General features: G+C 47.4%; 1 protein-coding gene across 7 annotated transcripts in view; it reads left to right on the forward strand.

Annotated features, from left to right (window-relative positions):
• Nucleotides 1-15,353, forward strand: part of B3GAT1 (beta-1,3-glucuronyltransferase 1) — a 60,061-nt gene that overhangs the window by 44,435 nt on the left and 273 nt on the right. For 4 of the 7 annotated variants that reach the window (XM_054223162.1, XM_054223163.1, XM_054223161.1 and 1 more), the window contains 4 exons: nt 1,005-1,513; nt 4,117-4,413; nt 11,083-11,194; nt 12,452-15,349. In XM_054223162.1, coding sequence (XP_054079137.1) covers nt 1,005-1,513; nt 4,117-4,413; nt 11,083-11,169 — 893 coding nt within the window. In that variant the 3' untranslated portion in view covers nt 11,170-11,194; nt 12,452-15,349. Of the gene's footprint in view, nt 1-1,004; nt 1,514-4,116; nt 4,414-11,082; nt 11,195-12,451; nt 15,350-15,353 lie in introns of those variants that run through there. The other 3 variants (XR_008469661.1, XR_008469660.1, XM_054223166.1) reach the window with 3 other exon arrangements.

The raw sequence follows: 15,353 nt of genomic DNA on the forward strand, positions 1-15,353 counted from the left end.
AGTATTATGTGCCCACTAGAGAGCAGCTGGCTTATATCCTGAATGGAGATGCCCCTTCATGCCAGTTCCTAACTGTAGACCATGGTATTCCTGCTGGTCTACAGTGGTACGAAAGTGTGAAAGTCGCACCCTGGAAAAGTGACAGGTGCATGAACTTTTTTTTTTTCCCTTGAGGTGACCGTGAACAAGTCTGTCTTTGCAAGGGTTTTTATATGTTTGGATCAGTGTGTCCTATACATATGCTGCTCATTGTTCACATCCGCACTACTGAATCAGCTGTTATGTTCAGAGATTGGTAGGGTCTTTTTGAGGAGAGATTAGTCAGAGGCAGGTGAAAGTCTGCAGGAAAAAAAATACAATTGCAGGCTTTAATTTCTGCTCTCCATTTCTGGATTTGAAGCGTGTCTTTCCCCACTTCTCTGTGCTCCATCCAGGCCTGTTAGGAGAGCAGCGGGGTCCTGCAGTATCCTGGCTAAATGATGCTGCTGGGCGATCTTCACTGACTTGGTATTTTCCACCAGTTAGATCCCTGCCTCCCAGTCCAGGTGCTCCAGTGCCTGAGTGCAGAGCCATGCGTCCTGTCCCACTGAGCATGGTACCCAGAAGCACTGGAGCTCTTCATGAGTGACAGATCGTCTATCCACGTTGCTATTTTCTTTATCTAGATCTAATTGCTGTACAAGCCTGTCTCTACTGGGTGCTTTTTGAAGTTGCTTATTCTGAGCACTCAGCTGTAGCATTGTCCTGGGCTCTCAGGCCTTGTTTAGTGCTGATTTTCTAACAGCAGGAACTTCTTTTCTCATATGTGTTTGTCCCTGATTCCTTTATTTATTTGTGTACTTATTTATTAAAGCCTCCATCCGAGCTTGTTTCCTTTCCTCTGAAATGATGAGGGTGACTTGCTATTAGCAAGCAGCCTGCTGGCTCAGTTCTGGGGAGGGGAGGGGGGGTGTTGGAGGACTGAGTCCATGCGGCTTTTTCTTCTCTCTCATACCCTTGCTCAGATGATGGTGGTGACTCCCGGCGTGATCTCGCTGCAGGCTTGGACTCCAAGGAATACTGCTTGTCGGACCGGGACATTGTGGAGGTGGTGAGGACAGAATATGTTTATACCCGCCCACCCCCGTGGTCAGACACCCTTCCCACCATCCACGTCATTACACCCACCTACAGCCGGCCCGTACAGAAGGCAGAGCTGACGCGCTTGGCCAACACGCTCCTGCACGTGCCAAACCTGCACTGGATCCTGGTGGAGGACTCACAACGGCGCACGCCTCTCATCACCCGGCTGCTGCGGGACACGGGGCTTAACTACACCCACCTCAATGTGGAGACACCCCGCAACTACAAGCTGCGGGGAGACATGAGGGATCCCCGCATCCCCCGGGGGACCATGCAGAGGAACCTTGCCCTGAGATGGCTGAGAGAGACCTTTAACAAAAATAACAGCCAGCCTGGGATTGTTTACTTTGCTGATGATGATAACACCTACAGCCTGGAGCTCTTTGAGGAGGTAAGACCCTGCTGGGTGGCCCCAAACTGGCAAAATACAGCAGATTAGCACATGGGATGTAAAAGATGGGGTGTACTGAGCTGAGGAGATGCTGTGTACATCCTCTCCTGAGCTCTGGATCAGTCTTGTCTGTATAGTGGTCCCACTGCAGCTGTCCTGAGGTATTCTATGGGGCTTGGTTACTGCACTGCACAGTGTCAAAGGCATCCTATGCGAAGTAATGGGAACCCCAGTTTATCCTGTGGCCTGTGCTCAGGAGGCAGATAGGTTTTGCTGTGAAGGAAGCTAATGAGGAGCTGCCTTCCCCTGTGGGGAGCCTTGTTAGGGTTGGAAAACGGCCTGCTGTCCGATGTGCTTGTGCAGAAGCACGTGCTTAGCAAAAGGAATCTCAGCCATCTTCCTTCCGTGCACCATCCTGGAGGAGATTTCCGGCTGGTTCCCGATCTGATGTTATCCACCTTTCTTCTCCACCACCCCTATGTATTGCACTTGGCTGTCTGTTAATTCATGTTTGTTCTTGTTTGAGGAGTCACTGGGGTTTCTCTTCCTTGCTTGCTGTTTGCTCTCATCCCAGAGTGTCCACTGGTGAAATTCTGTAGCTGTCAAGAGCCCGGCACTTGCTCTGCACAGATCCCCAGCTGAGGTAGCAGTGCCCTTTCAGAGTTACGCCTGAATGGTGTCAGCACAGTCACAGCGCTTGCAGGACATCTTGTTCAGAGATGCTCTGTGCCGTTGTCTCTGGCTTGCTGCACACGCGAGGAGCATGTGTTTGTCAGTGCTTGCTTCTCCTCCCAGAAAAGGGGAGCCCTTCACACACTGCCTTGGAGAGGACTGTCTCTGCTGGGAGACATGTGCAGCACTCCCCTCCGGAGCTCTTCCTCTCGCAGCTTCGGGGGACGGATGGTCTCTCAGGCTGTTGTAAGTAGGCGATGGGGCTGAGATCTCAGCCTGGAAGCTTGTGGCTCCAGGAACGGTGATGGCAGACTGAATTTCAGCATGTGCTGACGATGGCCTTGAGCATGGGAAGGCTGCCATGTGCTATCGCCACCTTTTCTCTTTGTTCCACTCCTATTGGGGCTCTAAATGAACTCCTGAGCCTTTCCCTGTTTGCAGATTTGCAATGGTCTTACAGTGCCAGGTACACTGTACCTCACCTGGCTTCCAGCTCAGAAATTACTTGTTCCCTTGCTCTCCTTGAGGCTGTGCTCTTGCAGCAAGGGATGAAAAAGGAGGACTGCTTCCTTCCCTACCAGTTGCCAATTTTCATACCAGGGATCTCCTATTTATTTGCTCCATACATGCCCCTTTTCCCTTCCCTAATGGCTTTCACTTCAGCGTGGGTAGCCACAGGAATATACACGCTTTTAAAGCTGAAAGCAAATTCAGACTGAATGTCGTTCTTCCACGGTCCCCTTTGAGGCTGGCTCTGGCAGCATCTTGAGACAGACACTGCACATGAATAAAGCAGAAAGGGTTCCTTCGTTCACTCATGTGCTTTGCTCTTAGAGGCTTCTCCTCTCTGGTATGTAGCTGCAGTTAAGGTCACACGGAGCCAATGAAATGTGCTGTGAAATGCAGAAGACACACACTATTGTTCCCTGTGGACAGGGGCTGCCATTAGCATGTGTTTAATGCAGAAGGGCAAGTGCCAGAGCTCTTCTGGTCTCGTTTGCAGTAATTAGCAGTGATGAGATTAGCTCAGGGAGATCCCTGATCTAAGAGACTGGTCTGAGAGCAGAACGCGAGGCTGAGCCTGCCAGCAGAGCAGGACAGGGCGCTGGGGGTGAGCGGGCAGACTGGCATTCAAAGCATCTTTGTTGGCAAGTGCAGGCATCTGAAATGTCCCCTGGTGGCTCCTATCTATTTCTGTTGTCTCTGCAGGGAGTAGAGGCATCCAGCATTGTTCCGCTGGGTAGCAGGAGCAGCTACAAAGCATCGTTCCGCAGGCTGGGCGTTTCTGGAGAGGCTGCGCTTCACAACTGGCCATGAAGTTGTGTGCTACGGCTGCAGGGCCTCACTCTAAGGATGCCTTACTGTGGCTCGTAGGCTGAGATTGCAGCTCAAACTCCTTAGCTTTCCGAGAAAGCACCTTTCTTCCTAGATATGCCATTCCTGCATTTCCAGGTGGCCTTGGACAAGATGCTTCCCTCCTCTGTGTCCTGATTTCCCCAGCTGTCCATGTGGGGGACTGATGCCCCACAATTCCAAAGACCTTTGGACAAAAAAGCAGCCTTAAATCTCAGTGATGTTTATTATTGGCAGCTTTGCTGTTAATACTGAACTGATGCTTGGTTCCGCGGCTATCTGTTACTATTGCTATTGTTAGTTGCCACTTTCCAAACCAATTTGCTCATCCAGCTCCAGGATGTGCATCCTTGTACAGGTGAGTAATGAACTCTGTGGCTTGGTCCAAGCCACAGAGGGTGCCTGGGAATGTAACCAGGGCTCTTAGCTCTAGGGTTTGTCCTGAAGCTCGGGGACATTCGTTTCTTGCAGGACACTGAATAAAGGGAAATTGTTCTGCTGGGTTTGTGTGTTGCAAGTCACATGCAGCCGATCCTTCTCTGCACACCCACCGTACCCTTCTCTTTCCTTGCCTCCAGATGCGCAGCACCAGGAAGGTGTCGGTGTGGCCAGTAGCCTTCGTCGGTGGCTTGCGTTACGAGTCACCCAAAGTGAACGCTGCAGGGAAGGTCTATGGCTGGAAAACTGTGTTTGACCCCCATCGCCCCTTTGCTATAGACATGGCGGGGTTCGCCGTGAACCTCAGACTGATTCTCCAGCGATCTCAGGCTTACTTCAAACTGCGAGGAGTGAAGGGAGGCTACCAGGAGAGCAGCCTACTCCGGGAACTAGTGACCTTGAATGACCTTGAGCCGAAAGCCGCCAATTGCACTAAGGTATGGTCTCTTCCTCAGACATGGGATGTAAGGATCCAGAGGTAGGAGAAAGACCATTCAACCCCATCATTCAGTCACTCTGCATTTGAAGAGAGCACACCCCCATATCAAGGGGCTGGAAATGGGCGATTATGTGTTAAAATAGGTGGAGGGCAGTTACCTTTTTTGGTTGCAGGCTGCTAACGGTTGCCATAGGCTTTGAAATGTGGAGTCTTCTCTCCCCTGTAACTGTACCTCTTTTTTATATTACCTCTAGAAAATATCATTATTTTGAGGATGGGTTTATCTGTGGCCTTGCTAATCCCCTGGAGCAGGGAATCCCATAGGTGAAATGTATGTTGGTTGCTTTATGTGAACTCCTGAGCGGGACTTTTCAGTACTGGTAGTGCTGTGATAAGGTAGTGTCCCATGAGATTTGGCCCTCTGGAACACATTTGAACTGTAACCCAGGGAGGGGTACCAACCACGGTGTTTTCCGGCTGCCGGGGAAGACTGTTCACACAAACGCTGCCTTGTTGCGAAGTTGCCTCCACCTCCCTCTTGACATCTCTGCAATATCACTGTAGTTGTCCACAATAACCTGGATCTTTCTGTCAGAGATAACGTAGCAATGTTTTAATGCCTGGTATATTGCTCTGAGCTCTAGGAGTCTTCCAGGAAGCTTCATTTTGGAGGGATTTTAGTGCTGTCAGATGACTGCTAATTATTTGACATTGCCTAGGAGCCACCAGGTCATGGAGCAGGACCCCTGTGTGCTAACTAACGTAGAAACTCAGAACACAATGATGGTTCTTGCCCTAAAGACTTCCCAGTCTAGGATGAGAGACAACAGATGGACATCCATCTGGAATGACAGGGGAGCATGTGAGACACAATGAGACAATGCTGGTTGGTGTGACAGGCATCAGTCACAGCACATCAGCAGTGGAGGTGCTGTCAAGGGCTTCGAAAGCTTTGTGAGTGGGTGCACTGAGCACTGCAGGTGTGGGGGGGATCCCTCTGAGATCACAGACCACTGCGTAGCACTCACGTGCCTTTGTCTGTAAAAGGGAGTCTGATTTAGGGAGTCTTTATTGCTTAATTATCCCAGGAGGATTATTCTCTTTTTTTGCAAATAAGCTGTTGCTGCCAACAGACCCAGTGTTGGATCCAGGTCTCCATCCCTTTTTGGGATAGGCAAACATTTTGAATAATAGCCTTTGTCTCTGTTTTCCATCTTCACTGCTCCACAGCTCCCAGCTGCGGAAAAAACAAGGATCTCAATGTTCAGCAGTGTTCAGGCAAGGAATCCTGGAATAAGGACAAGGAGCTGAGGAGGAGCAACTTTGTTTATTATCTGATACCTGCTGTGCCTCATTTTTTAAATCTACATGTCTGTGCTTATGGCTGTCCAGCACTGGGATAAATAACACAGATGGTCTCCCAAGGGTGGGAAAAGAGATTGGATTAAAATTAGATCTCAGTTCTTGGGCGCTGTGTGCCCTGCTAGCTAGCAAGAAAGTACTGACTGGAAATAAATGTGTTTCCAACAGGCCAGGGGAGATGCACAGGTTGCTTTTAGTCTGATGAGGGGTGTTTACTCCATGGCCAGTTACGCAGTCTTTGGTACATTGTCCCTGCTGTAAATAACTATTGGAAAGAAGCTGTGTTAAAAGGCTGGGGATAGGAAATGATGGTTGCGGAGGAACGCATGGAGGAAGGAGAGGAAGGAAAAGATTGTTTCCAGGCAGGAGGAGAAAAATGATGCTGTCAGACAGGCTGCCATGTCAGTGCTGTCACACAAGCGCTGCAGGTCAGAGATGGAGAGGAAGCAGGAATTGCTGGCCGGGATTTGAAGCAGACTGCATTTCTTTTTTTGGCTAGGCTGTGGGGATCTTACAAGGGTCCTTGTTGTGAACTGAACGCTGTCTGCTCCTGGCAAACTCTGAGCGCAGCTTTGCAGGTTGAGCTTTGCCTTTCTGTTTTCAGCTGATGCCAGCAGCCTCCATTTCCCAGTTGCTGTTTTGCTCACACGTTTGATGAGGAGGAGAGTCCGGACAAGCAGCAGAGAAGGACAAAAGTAGGCTTCGATCTGAGGTCCTCTTGCCCCACAATCAAAGCACAGAGTTCTTTCTCATTGTGCTAGTGTGCTCCCAGCAGTTGTCATGGTTTGCTTCTGTTAAGCATAACCATACTCCTGCTTTGCAGTGAGATTTACATTAAAAATTATGACGTGCTCAGATACAGTCGTTAAGGAGGGATCAGAGAAGTATGTAAGATAAGCACAGACATCTCTTCTCCAAAAATCCTGCCCTCTTTGTGTGCAGTGCTGGTATTTGTAATATTTATCAGAATTCAGCCCACAAATGCACACTCCCCAAAAAAACTTAAGCCTTGGCCAAAGACATATATCCTGCTTATTGTCTTTGATTTGGGAACTGCCCAAAATGAAGGAGAAAATTAACGAATTCAGTATTAATTGCTGAGGAGAAAGGAGAGAGTTATCCCTCCTTATCAGGAGGGAAGGGTTGGTTTATACTGGAGTTGTAAGGAAACAAGGCTTTGCAAGCATGCTGTGATTTCTGTGTTCTGCTGCTTCTGCATTTCCCCCCTCCCCAACTTCAAAGCAAACTATACTCTCTTCAATCCGTCGACACAGGATAGAGGTCTGAGATTCTCTATTCCCATAAGGTTGATGTAACTGGGACGTATTCTGCTCCCCATTTTCTACTAACACCTGAGGAAACAAGCTGCAGTGTGCTCAACCAGGGAGCCCTTAAAGGAGAAGGCCTTCGAGTGGCCCCAGCTATTGAAAAAGCCTCAGCGTGGGCCGGCACAAGAGGACAGTCCACAAAATACAAGGTCATTGGAAATGAGGCATCTCTTGTTCCAGCTGCTCCTGGAGCCGCTTGTTTCTCCAGGGAGATAGGCGTAGGTACGTTTCTTCGGGTGAGGCAGGCTTTTGTGCACTCGGGTGGTCTCGGTAGCAATTCAGAGGGATTGAAGCGGTGCCTGAAAGTAGTCATTCCTTCTTTCTCCTTATCTCTGGGCTGAGTCAGATCTGAGATTAAATCTGCGGCTTGGCAGCTTGGTGTTTAGGTGGATTTTGTGAAAGGGAATTGGCTGGCAGCTTTGTGCTGGACGGGGAAGGGCTGTCTCTGAGGCTTAGATGGGGGGTGTGTGGGCACTGGGAAACGCCACAGTCACTGTAACTGGTTGCTGTCAGACACAGGCTAGAGAACAGGGAGCAAAGAGGCCTCTCCCAGCAGCACCTGAACCACACACCAACACTGTGGTTACTGTGAGCCTTGGGACCGGCTCTGGGAGGGGAATAACTCCTTGTGCATGTGGAGGAGACCAAGCCTTTGGGCCCAGCAGCAGCAAGGAAATTACACAGCAAAAGGAGACCAGAAGTGGCTGCTTCGTGATGTCACAGATCTAAAACGGCTAAAACTGGCACAGAATGGGCAGGAGAGAGGAAGAACATCAGCCTAAGGCAAGAGGCTTGAAAAGGAGCACTTATCTTCCTCCTGATTTTATCCTGTGGTGCTACGTACAGCAGGCAGGGGAATCAGCTTCATGAGCTCTTTGTTTGCCTTTCAGGGGCCGAGCAGCAGGGTACAGATGGAGCAGGTCTGTCCTCTTTTGGGTTAGATTGTTCCTGAGCCTGCACTCCTCTTTTCGTGTGGGTTTGTGACCAGTTGTTTGCGGTGGGCGTTCAGTGTCCTGGCTGCTGTGTGACAGCACTTGGTTGGTAAAGCTTCACACGCGCACCAGTGAAGACACCAGTGCTTGAGCTGTTGATTTTTACGACAGACGTATACCACATATAATACCCATCACAAAGCACAAATCTTCAAGTTGGTGTAATTGCACAGTTAAAGATTACTGTTTGAGCTCTGGCTCATTTAATAGCAGTGGCGACGATTCTCCTGACGTATGGGAAAAGCAGGAGTTATAGGGAGAAGCAATCTTTATTTGTTATACCAATGGGTGTTCTTTTGGGAGAAAAGGGCCTCCACAATGCCTAAGAGAGCCTGCAGAAATTTGGTTTAGCACAAGCAGGAAGAAAATCCGTCATTTTGGCTTAGTGTCTCTTTTTGTTCACATTGTGTGGTCTCCGTTTCAAATAACCCTTCCACGGAGGGTCTGTGAGCTTGAAATCCTGTGACCCCCCCTCCAACTGTAAGTCGACTTGCCTCTTTGCTTTTTAATTTCCTGTTAGAAGACAATGAAGATGTCTACTATGGAGATGAATGAATCTTTGTAATCTCTTAGATCTGTTTTGAGTCCTGTGATTCTGAATGGCAAGGCTGTGAACGACTGGAAGTGTTTTGCAGTAGGAGAGATTTTTAAAGGGGACTCCCTCAGGTGACCTAGATGAAAGCACCATTCAGGGGAACTCAGATTCTTGGTTCCCCTCACCCTTCACTCCCTTGCAAGCTGGACTTTTTGCACAAGCCGAAGCTTCCCTGGGGCACAAACCAAACCCACTGCTTGTGGAAAAAATCAAGTGATTGGCTGAGAGGAAAAGCAGGTGTTTGTGTACTAAGTGGTGACCTCCCTCCCACATTAAAGAACACAGCCTGAAAAATGGTAGAGGCTGCTGCATCAAGTTGCAAACTCTGAAAATTCATCCATTTTAGTTAATTTAATATAAATGTCTACTTTGGCAATTGGGTTTAACAATGCAAAAGTGGAATCCAGTTTAAAGAAAAGCTACTAATGTGTAGTCGTCGTCTGTTTATGGAGTATGTGGCTGGAGTTGTTTAAGTGTGAGTCCCGTTCCTGGCAGCGTGCAGCCCTCGGCCATCAGCAGGGTTGAGCGTTTGCGTGTCAGAAGTGGAAAGAGCTCTCACCTGCTCCCGCTGGGAAGGAGAATTGGCTACCGGATTTTTCTAACACCTGGACTGCATTAAGGTTTATACATTCTGTTTGTTGGATGAGGAGCCCATAACCGCTGCGTGCATAGCACTGAGAGCCACTTGTACAGACCTGTTTGGTTTTGCCTTTCCATAGGAAAGTAACGCAGTAATTGCATCAGCGTTGCTGCAGCGGGTGAGCAGGACTATAATACAGGCTAACTTTGATAAGCAGGCTCTGAAGTGGTTGTGGGGGAGCAGTGAAATGGTTTTTTGGACCCGCTCCAGACAGCAGTTGGTCTCTACTGCCTTAGTATTAGCAGGCGAGATTTAAGCCCCGCACAGGAGGTGACTGCTCACATCAGAGACAAATTTGGTCAAACAGCTTCCTGGGAAGATGAGGGTGCTCCTGTTCAACCCAAAGGGTTTGAAAAATGCTTTGTTCGTCCTTTAGAAACAGAACGTGCCCTCGTTTTTCAGAAAAGCAGGGACTGAGTATGAAATGGTTTGCAGATACTTGGATTAAATGTGCAGAGTATTGTCATAGCAACGAGAGGGAAACCCCCGCAAGGTAGGAAATATGAATGCGAACAGGTGAAGGGAAGCAGGAGACTGTAGCTCTGAAGGGATAAAGCTGCTGCCAGCAACCCAGGTTCTAGGAGCAAAGCTATGAGTATAATTGAGTCTAGTGAGGGGAGAGTATTTAAACAGCTTCTAGAACTGTCTGCGCCAGCGGTATAGCACAGCTAGTAGAAATTGTTTACCTGTAACATTCCCCCCTCCTCTAAAAATGTTAGACCACCTCTTCAATTTATTTTTTTCCAGTTCTCCTCCAAAAATGTTGATCTGTATTAAACTTTGCTGCTAAGACTTGAGGGAAGCTTTTAGTAGAAGCTTCAACTCTGTTTTAAGCAAACTGGGGAGGGGCTTTAAACTGATGCAACGTGTTGTACCTGGTACAGAATAGAGGATGGCAGCACGGGGCCAGCATTTCAAAGGAAATGTGTATGGGTTTTTTTTGAGGCGATGTGGTAGAGTAATGCTTCCTGGGTTATGAAAGGGCTGTGAACGTGGGAGGAAGGGAGTGTTCCGTAACTAACTCCTGCATCTCGCAGCTCTGACACAGCAGAGGTTGCAACAGAGAACTGGAGCAGATTGCACATCACTCTCCTATCTTTTTAGGGTCTTGAAAGAATTTAAAAGTGAAAAAGAAGTGGTAGTGAGGTTAGGGAGCAGACTCATGTCTTCCCTCCAATAATGGATTTTCAGAGATGCACTGAAAAATTCATTTTAATATTTCACACATCCAAAGGCAATGGTGATGACTGGAGCCACTGTGGTACTCAGTATTACTGCTTCTTCCCTCTGTGCACGCGTCACGATGTGACCTGAAGTGGCAAGAAATTGCATTTTCACTCTGAGCCTAGCAAGTAACTCCACGCTGGCCAAGGATGTAGTAACACGATAACCAAGACCCAGAATAAGGAATTTGGGGGAAACATGCATGTGATTCTCCGGTTATGAAGGAAGTGCCTTACATCATTGAAAAGGTTGATGAGCCTTTCAAGGAAGATGGTTGATAACTACATGGAAGGAGCAGGTTAATGTCCCAAGACAGTACACTGTAAAATGGGTAATTTGCGTGCACTGTGCATTTTGGATAGCAGTAGGCCTGCCTAAATGAAGTTTTATGCAAACCTCCTTTCAGCTCTGAATGCGCCATTAGGCTCCAGGGTAGATGGTTAAATTGCACTATTGATTTAATGTGCAAGAATATTTGTTAGTGCAGTGAAGAGATGCAGCTAATGACTTCTGTTGGCTTCTTCAGATTTTAGTCTGGCATACGAGGACAGAAAAGCCTGTGCTGGTGAACGAGGGGAAGAAAGGATTCACAGATCCCAACGTGGAAATCTGACTGTGCATGGGTGAACAGAGACCAGGTAAGAGCTCACATTTTTTGAACAGTAATGAGAAGCAACAGTAAAAAAGGAAAATACTAGACAACGACAGGAAAAAGACAAGAGTTCTTTTAAATGTGCTTTTTAATTTCCATTTTTCGCATCTCCGACCTTCCCTTACTGCAAAATTTCTGGAGACCATTAGTTAATCTCTCTTTTTTATCTTTAAGACAAGCTGCTGAAGGGGAAATACCTCCTGAGAAGTTGGGGGGAAGAAGAGAAATCCAGGGAGTGAGAATTTAGGCAGAAGTTACATTGGTAAAAAACCTAAACCCTTGTCTAAACAAGTAGGTTGGCTTATTAATGGTACTAATAATATAGCTAAAGCACAAGGGTGAAGGATGTGGATTCATCCACCTGCAAACACCTAAGGAAAGCTAAGGCAATATCAGTGAAAGCATTTTTAAGTCAGGCAGAAGCTTTCACTGAGGGAAGAGTTTAATTTATATCCACACCGAAGCCACGCAAAGTCAGTGACAAGTAAGGGAGGGTGTGGACTAAACCCCAGATGAGGTATTTGTTTACCTAAAGTGAGCATGAAGTGTCTTCTTCCCTGGAAAGAAGGAAAGAGCACGTACGTTGATGGCTGACTTTCTGCTCATTTGTTCGTGCCCTGGCTTCTCACCTTTAATTACCGGAGCATCCTGGTGCATTTAGTCTTCTGTATCCCCAGAGTGCACTCTGCAGCTGGTTTGCTAGAATGAAGGATGGGCTATTTGCTTGTTTCTGCATCCAGACTATGTTGCCACTCGTCATTATTATGGGGGAAAAAAACAACCCTCCCTTTAACTGGAGTGTAGAACCAGGCCTGTAAGGGAGAGAAGGCTGCCGCTTGTTCTCTTTTGCTCGTGAATACAGAGAAGTAAAAGCAGGAAAGGAAAGGGATAGATTTGCTCAGCAGCAGTATTTTTTTAACAGTAATGAGCTCTCTTATAACACGTTCCCTTGGGCGAAGTGGATGGAGCCCTGCCTGCTGCAGTGGCCCGCCTTTGCCGCCCGTTGGCAGGACAGCAGAGGAAAGCCTGCACTGCATATTATCCATGCTATATATAGCGGCTTTGCAGAGAGGCCATAGCTCTTCCGCGCTGTCACAACTGCTTTTCACCAACACCCAGTTGCCTAGCAGCAGTACTCACAGATCTGCAATCTGAGATGGGTTTTGGGATAGTTCCAAGGGGTGGCAGCTAACTGCAGCGAGGCAGAAGGGTAATATACATGCCGGTTGTGTCTCTGTTGCAGAAGATTTCTTCATGCACAGCCTGCAAGGTTCCTCTCCACAGCATACAACCAGCCAGACATGCAGTAGCCAGGACCTCTGCTGACTTCCAAGAGTTTTAGCGTACTGAAAACAAGCAACACTGCATACATAAACTACCCGGATTCCCCTACCCTTCCTCCTGGACTCTGAGCAGAACCAGACGCTCTGGAGGTGGAGAAAAAGCACAGAAAATACAGGACTGACATCGACTTCAGTGCAAGGCCAGCTGTCTCGCCAGATGCTTGGGTTGGGAGAAGTGCATGCAGGGCACGCTGCACTGAAGACACGGCCCAGCTGGAATGGTAGTCTGGACTGAGGGGGCCGTTTTACAGGACCTGAAAGCAAGGGTGAGAATGCCCACAGGAGAGTGTTGGCCCCTGATGACTTGTTTTTCCTGAGACACACGTACCTTGTGGCTATGTGTGCAACAGCCTAAGCAGCTCTCTGTTCACGGAGGGGACAGCTGCCTTCTGAGATGGCACCTTAGCCCTTAATTTTAAACCTACTTTAATCAGTGTTTATTACGCTGCACAAGACAGGAAGGTTTTGGGGGAGGGTGAAAAGCAAGGCAGGTTAGAACAAAACCATTAAGTATCTTTGTTCTCTTTGTATTCCCTCCCCTTTCCCTTCATTAGTTTCATGGTTTGGAGGACAACTCTGACATACCTCTGTGTTCCTGGATGGAGTTATGTTTACAGCATGTGGTTCTCTATTCATCCATGCTAAAATAACTGGAAGTGGGTTTTAATGAGATTGTTGTGGCCGTACACCGTAATACTTCATCCAGGCTCAGACCTCAGTTCTGTTTAGCTCTAATTTGGTTCACATGAGCATTAGGTGTGGGATTCTCTGAAGGGTGCTCCTACGTAAAGCCAAATTTCCACTACTGAAAAATAAAGCCAACGGCTTAAAACTAGAGATTGAATGATAAAAGCTGAATTTAGTGCATTTACCATTCTACTGGAATGTCTCCTTCAGCCCTAGCCCCTTTTTCAGGGCCATGCCATACTTCTGCAGAGCTACTGGCGTTAAAACCACGCTGGAGCAGTTGGAGAGTTAACTTCTGACGGACAGAGCAGCACCCTTGTAAAGGGGATCCTGTGCTTAGTGTTCTGTTTCTTCAGCACCTGGCTTGAGGTAGGTTGAAAAACTATCTATGTAGAGCATTAGTCGCCTCTTCCCTGTTCTGTGACATCAACGGACCTGAGATAGCACTGATGAAAGCGTGTTCTCTGATGAAACTGTATTTTGCTTCTCAGTGAGAGACACGGGACTGAGCAGTGCAGAAGAGGAACCTGGGTGCTACTGCCTTGGTTGACTCTGTAGTTGAGATTGACAAACTTGCTGAGGAAGAAACTGAGGTACAACATACCCCTTCTCCTCACTTCCAGCCCCTTTAAAAAAACCCCAAACTTACCTCCCCCTTCACAGTTGTTGTCAAACCTTTGATCAACCCCCACAGTCCCAATTCTTTCAAAAAGGTCTGAAGCACAATTTTACCTTTGAATTGAGGGAAGATGTAATCCTGGAAATAGACTTGGTTATTTTTAGCCCTAACACATAGAACTATTAAAATGCTATAGATTTGATCGTTAGCTTCACAGTGCAAAAGTCTCCCCTTGGACTAATGACATCGTGTATTTCCTAATATTTAAAAAAAAATATTTTTTGTAAGTTATTTTCTCCCACAGTATATCAAAACCATTGGGGAAAAGCTGCATTCTTTAGTTCCCAGTCACAGAAGCCTTGCTACGTAGCCTTTACAAAAATGTTCCTTTAGATGCATTGGCTGAAGCACTACTTGGATAGAAAGCATTTGATGCTACTGGCCGCTGGCTGCTCTATGGGAACGGGCATTGTTAACTTCTATTAAAACAGCAGCTCTCTGCACTCAAGCAGATTTATTCTGTTATCGTACTAGCCTTCCAAGTTCACTTCAGTCTGCAAACCCTAGAGTGGGAAGAGACATTTTTAAAGGACTACAAAATTTTCATACCATTTAAATAGTTTCCAACCGACGTCCTCTCCTAGCTGCGTGTTTTGTTTCACTAATCTTAATTCCAGTCCCCGTTGGGTTGCAACCTTCCCTCCTTGGAAGGAAATAACTTCCAGAAAAATGCAAAGGATCGAGTCCTGAACACAACCCTACACATACGCTCCACTCTCCTCAAAGATGGTCACACGAACCTGGGCCCTTCCAACTCGCACAGAGGCTACCGTGGTCCTCAGGAGCAGAGATACGCATGTTCGGTAAGACCAGCTCTGGCCAGGATGGAGTGTATTACAGCTGCACTGTCTGTTCTCAGTTTTAAACAAACTGTATTTAAATTTGTTAAATAAAATTATGGTTTCTAAGAGCCAGAATACCCTGCAACTCCATTATCAGAGACAGTACACATGTTTGGTGTTTCATAGCGCGAATCCTCTGGTTACTGGAGCAGGGGCTAAGCGACTTCTTGGAGATTCTGAACAGATTCGCAGCTTGAGTTTGACCTCTTCCTCTGCCTAAAAAGATGGCAGCTCCTCAGTGACTGCGGAGCTGGTGAGTTAAAAAATGTCATGTTTTCCTAAGTTACGTGTTTCTGTTTTGAGGGACAAAAAGAAAAAAGGAAATAGGACTCGAGATCCCAGAATTTCACAGCAGGTTGAACAAGAAAGTACAGATTTGCTCTCCCATTTGCAACTGTGTGTGCAAGCCCTTTACTTCTTCCCTGACCCAAATCTGATCCCTGCTCATTTTACAAGGGAGAGTTTCATCTTTAGGTGCTTCACAGTGAGAGCAGGGGTGGAGGCATGACCGAAAGGCTAACTTGTCCTTTTTTCCTCCTTGCACCTTCTCTTGGGAAGTTCTCATTCCTGCCTGGCCTGAAACAGAAAGATCTA

The sequence above is a fragment of the Rissa tridactyla genome, chromosome 17 (genome assembly GCF_028500815.1).
Source record: "Rissa tridactyla isolate bRisTri1 chromosome 17, bRisTri1.patW.cur.20221130, whole genome shotgun sequence".
Classification (NCBI taxonomy): Eukaryota; Metazoa; Chordata; class Aves; order Charadriiformes; family Laridae; genus Rissa; species Rissa tridactyla.